Source organism: Dipodomys ordii, unplaced genomic scaffold, assembly GCF_000151885.1.
Source record: "Dipodomys ordii isolate 6190 unplaced genomic scaffold, Dord_2.0 Scaffold48, whole genome shotgun sequence".
In the NCBI taxonomy this organism is placed as follows: Eukaryota; Metazoa; Chordata; class Mammalia; order Rodentia; family Heteromyidae; genus Dipodomys; species Dipodomys ordii.
In genome coordinates this window covers 4,177,211-4,187,069 of record NW_012267264.1, presented here as the reverse complement: position 1 = coordinate 4,187,069, position 9,859 = coordinate 4,177,211, and the positions used below count along the sequence as shown (strand labels likewise).

At 37.1% G+C, this 9,859-nt stretch overlaps 2 protein-coding genes across 2 annotated transcripts in view; both read left to right on the top strand.

The window, feature by feature from the left end:
• The window catches only part of LOC105988319 (hyaluronidase PH-20-like), a 48,842-nt gene extending 44,903 nt beyond the window's left edge, over nt 1–3,939 (top strand). The window contains exon 4 of the mRNA XM_013019909.1: nt 3,773–3,939. Coding sequence (XP_012875363.1) covers nt 3,773–3,939 — 167 coding nt within the window. The remainder of the gene's footprint in view (nt 1–3,772) is intronic.
• A 51-nt stretch (nt 3,940–3,990) lies between these two features.
• Nucleotides 3,991–8,877, top strand: LOC105988318 (hyaluronidase PH-20-like). Its single transcript, XM_013019907.1, has 3 exons — nt 3,991–4,944; nt 5,677–5,766; nt 8,347–8,877. The coding sequence occupies exons 1-3, from the start codon at nt 3,991–3,993 to the stop codon at nt 8,875–8,877; spliced, it is 1,575 nt and encodes a 524-aa protein (XP_012875361.1).
• The last annotated feature ends 982 nt before the right edge of the window (nt 8,878–9,859 follow it).

Sequence of the window (9,859 nt, the reverse complement as noted above, 5' to 3'; positions counted from 1 at the left end):
GCTTGCCTTGCATGCATGAGGCCCTCGGTTCAATTCCTCAGCACCACATAAGCAGAAAAAGCCGGAAGTGGTGCTGTGGCTCAAGTGGTAGAGCGCTAGCCTTGAGCTGAAGAGCTGAGGGACAGCGCCCAGGCCCAGAGTTCAGGCTCTACTACCAGACCCCCCCAATAAATAAATAAATAAAGTCACAAATCCTATAACTTGTGTCTAACGTCTTCACCCCTGAGAACAATTAGGGAGAATAATATGCAAATAAGTTTTCTATGCTGTTTTGTCTTCTATGTTTATATGCCATGATTTCGTAAATGAAATAATCTGTAATTCTGCAAGCTTTTAATGTAAGGTATCTAGAGACAGAAAGGGAAAGAGTAAGACTGATTATATTTTGTTGTTGTTGTTGTTGTTTTACGCCCTTATAGAAAAAAGAATTCAAGGGGGAAAAAGATGGAAGTATCTTGCTCTGTGTTCTTGGGAAAAGCTGGCTGCTTTGTGATGTCATCCTTCTAGAGTTGAAATCGATGCTCCAGTCCTTACTATGAGATCACCTGCAGGGGCAGCCTCACAATCTTCCTGAGAGTCCAACCTGGGCCTAGATTGGCATGCTTTGCCTGAATGCAGGAAGAGTTCTCTTTTTACAATGTAGGAGGTACACACTGTTAGCTGTTCTTCCTAACGTCCTTCTTAGCAAGGTAACAGTGCACGCTTTCTTCTAACAATCTTGATGTACACTTCGTCTCCTGGTTTAAAGACCTGACAGACTTTTTCAGCCAGTGGAGGACAGCCCTTTTTTCAAGTCACGATGTATCCCATGTATACTTGTGAGTTCTTATGTGTGACATCATGACATTAAATCCTTTATACAAATCCCTATAATGCTCACTTGGTTGGAAAATGGAACTTTTCTAGGTTCTAGTACATATGGTGTCACCAAAGATTATTTAAAAATGATAACTTATATCACCTATTTGGGATAATATAGGCTTGAAAAGTCTTTTTGTCATTTAGTTTCTTGATGATTTCCTCCCCTAAAGTCCTCCTTATATTTAGAATTTTATGTTCCACCTGCCCTGATGATTAAAGGTAGAAAGTTTTATGAGTACCACAGAATTTTTGTGCCAAAGTGGTTTATTTTGGCTGATAAATAACTTTTTTAGTTGGGAATCAGTTATAAAAAGTGCCAACCGGAGGAGCCATCTCTGTTACTGATTACTTTGCCATTATCATAGTGTCAAAATGTCTAGTCTGATTACATTCTGTCCATGTAGTAAGCATGCAGACAATAACCACACCAAGAAAGGCCAAAGGCTGGAGTTTCACAGGGCAGTGTGGGCCTTGGGGAAAATGTGTCAGGTAGATTAGTAACTACCAGAAATCTGGTGACCTGTTCAAGTAGTACATTGGACAATAAGTTGTTCAGAAATGTTGTGAATGCTGAAGCAGAATCAATTGTCTGTTTATTTCTCATCTACTCTAGCTATAAATATGTCACATCTCATAGAAAATAAGTACAGGCCAAAAGATCAGAAGAAAGTAAGCTACAGAAAGGCTTTCTGATTCAGTACATAAACCATTTGGTAATTGATAGATACCATTATGTAGTCATTTGTTTTCAGATGGTCTCACTGCAAACCATTGTGTTTTATAAATAATATAACAATAGTTATAATATAATGCTGTTAACTACGCTTGTGGAGCCAAGTTTATGATGTGTGAATTTGGCCTAATTATTTATAAAATAAAATGATTTATATTATGTAAGATAGTAAAAGACACTTTCCAGAAAAAAAATAATGCTGTTCAAATGCTCTGTTATTTTCTGAAAACCCACATACAGTTTTGTATGTGAAACATACAAAACATTTCTGCTTTTGCTTTTATGCTGGCTGATGTTTTAAACATTTGTGCAAAACTCTCAATTTGGATTCACTGCAACTTATAATTGGAGATGGCAGTTAATTTTTGTGTTCAAATTATGAACTAAGTATTATTAGGTCAGAGGACTTCAGAAAGGGTCTGAGATGTGAAGGAATTCACTAGGAGTCATACGAGCAGGCAAGGATGCAAAAGGTTATTTAATTTCCAAGTGAGGAAAGGGTCCAAACACCAGACTTTTGAGGTTATGGCTAGCATTTTGGTTTTATAGGTTTAGTTTTAGTTAGCTATTCCAGGGTTGCTGGAGTGGTCATTTCTTTCAAGTTTTTGTCAAGGTGGTGGTTTGTCAGCTAGTACAATCCTTTGCAGAAATACATTGTCAAACAAGACACATGTAGGGTTCTGCTTGAATTCAAATGAATAGTTCCTGCAAAACAGCATAAAGCAACCTTCCTGCGGACAAATGGAGTCCTTTACAAAATGGAATAGGTTAGGCTAATTTGGGTTGGATGTCTAACAAGTTGCTGGTACCATATGTGATTGTGGCTCATGTTGAATTTTAAAGAATGATTCCCCAATATTTATGGGAAGGCATTTAATTTTCACTGTACCTCACATAGTAGGGTGCTATTAATCTAGTTAAAGGTAATGGTGCAGGGTTTTTATTCCCACTACAGCAGAACAGTTCCTTCTCAAAGAGAACCTTTAAACATGCCTTCTTGTAGCAAAAACTTGCAAATACCAAGTGCTAAATAGTACAAAATTTAATTTCTGTTCTTGGTTCAGACCCTTGCACCTTAAAATTTGCTGATAGTTCTCCATGTTTCAGTCAGATTGACCACACATCTTTCTTATCAAATACTGTTAAAAGGCCAACATTCATATCTTTATCTTAATAAACTGATCTGGGGCCAATTCTTATAGTAGAAGATATGAAATAACAAAATGTTTCACTTTCAGAGCCAGGTGCAGGTGGCTCATGCCTGTAATCTTAGCTACTCAGGAGGCTGAGATCTGAGGATCACAGTTCAAAGCCAGTCCAGTTAGGAAAGTCTGTGAGACTCTTATCTGAAGTTAACCACCAGCAAATTAGAGATGGAGCTATGGCTCAAAGTAGTAGAATGCTGGCCTTGCACAATGCCCAGGCCCTGAGTTCAAGCCGCATGACAAACAAAAAAAATCACTTTCATTAACATGAAAGTACGATTTTGATGATAGTAGTGTTTGAAGAAGCACTTCTCAAGAAGCACTTCTTGACTATGTATGGCACACTTCCTTAGTGGAAAAAAAAAGGAAAAAGAACTGTGAAAGTAGTACATGTCTATAATGTTGGGAAGGTTGGAGCAAGAAAATCTGTATTTTTGAAGTCAGCTCAGGAAAAGTTACCGAGATTCTGTCCAAACAAATAAAAACAAGAAGGAATGGAATATGGTATAGTACTTGCCTAGCAACTGCAAAACCCTGGAGCAACTGTTCAATAGAAAAGTTTACAGTGTGTGAGAGGTTGTGTTCACTGTTTAGCAACTCACTACCTAGGAGACTTTCAAGAAAGCAATAAGAAGAACTAGAGGTACAACTTTGAATTTAGTTCCTCTCAATTGGCTACTGCTAAAGACACAAGAAAAAAAGTTACATTCAACTCACAAAACAGTGACATTCAACTCACTGAAGATTCAGAAATGGTGTGAAGATGAGAGTAGAATTAACTGTTATAGAAGAAGAGAGAACAATTTGATTAACTGAAACACAGGAATAGATTTTATCTCCCTAAATCTGAGTAAGCTCCTTGCATATAAAGTTTAGAACTGAGTAAAGCTTGCCACCTTAAATAAAGCCACAAAGTGTAATAGCATATTCTGTAATTTGTTGTTGTTGTTGTTTTGTTTTGTTTTGTTTTCAGTTGTGGATGATGCAACTTGCAAAACCTTCCTGAAACATGGAGCAAGAAGAACAATATTTAAATGTAACATAACCATTGGTCTCTTTGCCCATCAATGTGACCTCATTCCACTAGCTTTCATTTCTGCATCCAATATTGGACAACCCAAAATTTGTACAAAGAAATAGCGTGTTTTGTTTTGTATTATTTTGTTTTTCTCTCTGCCATTGCCCTTTGCAATGGGAATGCTAAGTTTCAAACACCTCTTCTTTGGGAGTTCCAGTGAGCTCTATGGAGCATCTCAGACAGTGTTGGTCTACCTTTTGATTCCATGTTGCTTGACACAGGATTTCAGGGCACCTCCTCTTATCCCAAATAATCCTTTCCTGTGGGCTTGGAATGCCCCAACGGAATTGTGTGTCGGAAAGTTTAATGAGCCACTAGACTTGAAACTCTTCTCTTTCACGGGAAGCCCTCGAAAAACAGCCATAGGACAAAGTGTTACAATATTTTATAGTAATAGACTTGGCTACTATCCTTACATAGATAGTGCACATAATAGTGTCAATGGAGGAATTCCCCAGCTGGGGTCTTTACAAGACCATTTGACGAAAGCTAACGGAGACATTTTGTATTACATGCCAACAGACAAAATGGGCCTGGCTGTCATTGACTGGGAAGAGTGGAGACCCATTTGGGAAAGAAACTGGGCACCTAAGAATATTTACAAAAACAAGTCCATCGAGTTGGTTCAGCAGCGCAATATAGACCTTAACCTAACAGAAGCCACCGAGATAGCCAAGGAAGAATTTGAAGAGGCAGGGAAGAAATTCATGCTAGAGACGTTGAGATTGGGAAAATTACTTCGGCCGAACCGCTTGTGGGGTTTCTATCTTTTTCCAGACTGTTACAATCATAACCCTCAAAAACCCAATTACAGTGGACATTGCCCTGATATAGAAAAGAAAAGAAATGATGCCCTCCACTGGTTGTGGGAAGAAAGCACAGCCCTCTTTCCATCCGTTTATTTGAGAAGCGAATTAGAGGCATCACCGAAAGCTGTCCTCTATGTCCGCAATCGCGTTCAAGAAGCCATTAGGGTTTCTAAGGTGCGGGACGCTAGAAGTCCACTTCCGATTTTTGTCTATGCTCGCCTAGTTTTTAGTGATCTAACTTTACAATACCTTTCTCAGGTAAGTAAGTAGAGCTATGACAGGAAATGGTTTTGTTTTTTGTTTTTTTTTCGAGTAGTCATTAGTGCAATTGAGTAATTTTGAAGGAAGTGAAATCGGGGTTGCAAAGTCATTTGTGCAACGCCATTTTTATGAAGGCAACTTTCTATCTTTATTTTTAATATAATTAATATAATATCTAAGAAGTCAGGAGAAATAGTAGAGGCAACGTTGTAACTCCATTTCGTTTTTCCTCTCTTTTCAACAGAAGTAATTGAAACAATATGCCAGGCTTGGTTGCTGATACCTACAATCCTAGCTACTCAGGAGGCTGAGAGCGGTAGGAGGGAGGTTTGAGGCAAACTTGAGCAAAAGTTAATGAGACCTCACCTCAATCAATAAAAAGCTGAGCACAGTGGAATAAGCCTTTCATCCTAGCTATGAGGAAAGCTTGATCCACTCCATTCTGACCTAGGGAAAAATCCAGTTTCTATTAAAAATAATAACAATGAAAGAAGAAAGGATTGGGAGTACAGCTAAAGTGGTAAAGAAGCTGTTTAACTATCATGAAGCTCTGAAATTACACACAGGACCAGTTAAGAAAACAAGACAGAGCAACAATGTTCGCTATTTTTATAGTGGAAAATATTTAGCTTACTGTTGTTGAATCAGCACACTCAGCATTGGTGTCATTGCTATTCGGTGAGCACGCTTATTTTATTCTCTGATAATTCTTTCTATTGCATTTGCCAGGAGGACCTTGTGAATACAATTGGTGAAACGGTTGCTCTGGGTGCATCTGGAATGGTTATATGGGGCACCCTTAGTTTAGCACGAAATATGGTAAGTTGAATAGGTAGGAAATAGATGAAAAGGTTTGGACCTTTAATAGTTGTAAGGATGTTTATGTGTGAGTGTATGTTCTCTAAACAGTTAAGTAGTATGCTCAACACATCCCTAGTTAGGTGCACAGTGAATTAAAATACCTTCCTTTTGTTTAGGTTAGGTTGCAAGGTAGAAAATATTATACCTGTGTTTACAGAGTATTTCAAGATTCAGTGAGATTAACTGAAATTTTCTAGGTTTGTAAGTAGCAAAACCAGGACTAAAATTCTGTTTTCTGACATGGCATTTCATGTCAGATAAGTCTTTATTTTAATCTGTCTTTATCCATATTGTCTTTATTCCTAGTTCTTCAGATTCCCATTTCTTATTCTTAGTCCCTTGACTAAAAGGAAGAGTAAAGCATATTTTTTGTGTGTGCGCATGTGCATGTGTGCGTATACATGTGTGTACACTCGTGTGTGTGTGTGTGTGTGTGTGTGTGTGTGTGGTGTATATTCTAAGACTGAACTGATTTTTCCTTCTCTGATGAATATGGTAATAATATGATGATAATACTAGTGATGAATGTGTCATGGATAATAAGGAACAAAGCCTAGAGTTCAGGGCCCTGTTCTATCATCTGTCAAAAATAGACTTCCTATTGTAAGACATTTAGAGAAACGTATCATTTGAGCCTTGTACTTCAGCTAAAACAGCATATTCTTACATTTACAAGCACTTGAAAAAGTGACACTCAAAGTCATCTCAGCCATTCTATTGATTTTGTTTAGCTGCTATGACTGAAGAGCCTGGATCTGGGAGTGCTGCATAGAGGGAGGAAGGGTTTTGCCATAGCAGACTGTATGTAGGTTAAGAGAAGTAGAATTTCATTCTCATCTCCGTGAAAAGCCTTTGGAAATGCTAAGAAGACAGGTGGTATATTAGTTTATTATTGTTTTCATGAGTTAGTGGGCTCATGTTAAACAGGCTAAGTTCCTCTCTAGGAAAGAATCTTCAGTTCTCATTTGAGATGTTGGCCTTTCAGTGCTGTGTGTTGTGGAAATGAGAGCTCCAGGACTGGCCTGGTTGTTGACTGAAGGTCATTTCCATCTTCTAGAGGTCCCTACCCTTTTTTAGCTCGTGGGTCTTTTCTTTCTTCAATGCTAGTTTAAGTTCCCTTTGAACTTCAAATATCTTTTCTTTCTTCCATCTCCTCTTTCTTATCTAATATACAAACCTAAAAATGTTTCTAACCTTATAGGTACTTGTATAATTAGATTGAGGCCTCCCAGATATTTTCTGGAAAATCTCCCCCCTCAAGGTCCATGCCTTCAATATTATTTACATATGCTTTTGTCCACATAAGCTAGCATTATCACATATTCCTGAGGATTATTTTAAAGATATCTTGGGAGGCCAGTATTATACCATGAGTAAATGCCATCCCTTCAATAAAGGTGACAAGATTTTGATTTCACAGGGAACCAGCAGGATTTCTTGCCTTGCCTGTCAAATATAACATCAGCACTTCTTTTGGTCTGCCAAAGAACTAATTTGTCCAGATCACAAGGTAGAATTGTTAATTGTAATGGAAATGGTTCTGCTTCCAATGTTTTTATAAAGGTCCATGTCCAGGTTTTAGAACAATCGCAGGATGGATCTTTCTATATACTCATCACTCATTCTCTACCAAATCTGTAATGTAACTGCCATTATGTATACATAATTGGTTATATATAGTATTTAGCATGAAATATACTCAGTGGAATATGGTTATTTTGAGCCACCAGAATGTAAAATCTTTTTCAATGGTGTTTGAGCTTGATTGGCAAATGTGATATTTACTACAGTCATTTTACTTATTAAATGTTAACTTATCTTAGGCCTTATATTAATTGCCTTTATATACGTCATCTTTTCATCCTCAAAATAACCCAATGAGATAGGCTCCAAAATTATCCTTATTAGGTTTATTGATTTTCCTAAGGTCACCAAAATTGGGAACTAAGAAGGCTTGAAAGGTCCTCAAATTCATACAGATGGTCATCAAAGGAACTGGAACTCCAAAGAATACAAATGGACTCTAGAGCATATTTTGTAATATATGTGCTATGCCATTTTATCCCCTAGATTAATCCATAAATTACTGAGAAAGATTTAGGCTAGAATGTGTTAAGCCTAAATTAATCAGTTATTCAGTAATATGAAGTGGCATGTGAAATTTGTATATGTTACCACAAAACAGTTAAAATTATCTTGCTTGATAAAGTAAAAAAAAGTAATATTTTCTTTACTTAGTGCAAGTCCAGTGTTTTCTTAAAAATTTCTTATTAAAGGAACCCAGACATGATTGCTCACACCTGTAAGTCCAACTTCTTGGAATGCCGAATAGAAGAATCTTAGTTTGACTGAGGCAAAAGCACAGGACCTTATCTGAAAAGCAAAGAAAAATCAGCCTAAGGGTAGGCTTAAGTAGGAGAGAGGGCTCTTCCATAAAAAGTTATTATTATTATTGCTTTTCATAGTGAATTATTTGTATAAGGACTAATTTATGCTAATTTATGCTGACAATATTCTGACTATCTTATCATTGTACAGAAATCTTGTCTGAACTTACACACTTACTTGGAGACTACATTGAATCCTTACTTAATCAATGTCACCCTAGCAGCCAAAATGTGTGGTCAAGTACTATGCCAGGATCAAGGCGTGTGTACAAGGAAACACTGGAATTCGAGCGATTATCTTCACTTAAACCCATTGAATTTTGAAATTCAAACTCCACAAGTTGGACAGTATATAGTACATGGGAAGCCAACACTTCATGACCTGCATCATTTCTCCAGGAAATTTAAGTGCAGCTGTTTTGCAAACTTGAATTGCAAGCAGAGAGCTGATATAGAAAATGTTCATGCTATTAATGTGTGTGCTATTGATGGAGTTTGCATAGATGCCTTTGTCAAAAAGCCATCCCAACCTCAGTTTGTCACTTTGGTAGCAGGGAATTATTCCACTTACACCAATAACTCATCTGCCCAGTCATGTGCCACAATATCTCGTCATATTCCTTGGAAAGATCTCAGTGGGTGCCTCTTAGTTATATATCTGCATTTGAAATATTTGATATAGACTCATAGCAACTATAAAATGAAAAAATAACATTGGACCTGATCTTTCAAAATAGCTCTATATTGATCATTAAGATTCCACTTTGAGTTTCAAAAGAAAAATGAATAAAGTCAAGTTATTGTACAAGGGCATCTTCATTAGTAATTCGTCATTTGTTTAAAGAAATCAAGAATTCCCTGTGACAATTTCAGTCTTTTAAATGGAATCTTGCAAGTGTACTAGACTGCCTCATTTATAGACCTGTGGTTTTTAGTTATTTTATCTCCGAGATTTGTTCTTTGTTTTCAACAAAGGTAAATTTAGAAAATATCGTTGTATATTTTTGTGCACAATTGAATTTCTTCACAACTCAACATTTATAAAGTATTCTGATATGGTTTTTACTCTTGATTTTCAAGTTTCTTCTTTTGTACTGATAATGCATGAATTTATCCATGCATTCATTCATGCAGCCATCTCACCATTACATGTTATGAAGATTATGCTTAATCGTTAGTGGGCTTTACCTGTGATCAGTGAGATTGAAGTATGTTTTGAAGATGACAAAACGTGTAGGATATTGCAACATAGTCTACTGTAAACATGATGGTAAGTCTAGAATGTTCTGGCACATTACTAAGGAGTTGAGGGTGGCAAAGTTTCCTAAACAAGATGGGTAAATTGCCTTAAAGGTTAAATGGCTGTCAGGTAAGATGAGAGAACAACAACTCCGGAAGGATGCCATATTAGAGTAGTACCGAGTAGATGATGGCCAAATGCTGAAAGCTGTTGTATTCCATTCTAAGCAGCTGGGATTTTATAATAAGGATACCTTCCAGATCTTTAGACCTACACTACTTTTCTACATCCACACATAGCACAATATGATCTATCCATTCTTACTCCCCATTACCTACCTGGTCTGCTTTGCTGATGAACAGCATCTGGGACTAGGAGATACCCATTAAATATTTGTTCAGCATATGAACGCCAATGGGACCTC

Coding starts and splice junctions, on each gene's coding strand:
- LOC105988318 (XM_013019907.1), top strand. CDS start 3,991: ATGGGAATGCTAAGTTTCAAACACCTCTTCTTTGGGAGTTCCAGTGAG. Junction 4,945..5,676: donor CTTTACAATACCTTTCTCAG/GTAAGTAAGTAG, acceptor TGCATTTGCCAG/GAGGACCTTGTGAATACAAT. Junction 5,767..8,346: donor TTAGTTTAGCACGAAATATG/GTAAGTTGAATA, acceptor ATCATTGTACAG/AAATCTTGTCTGAACTTACA.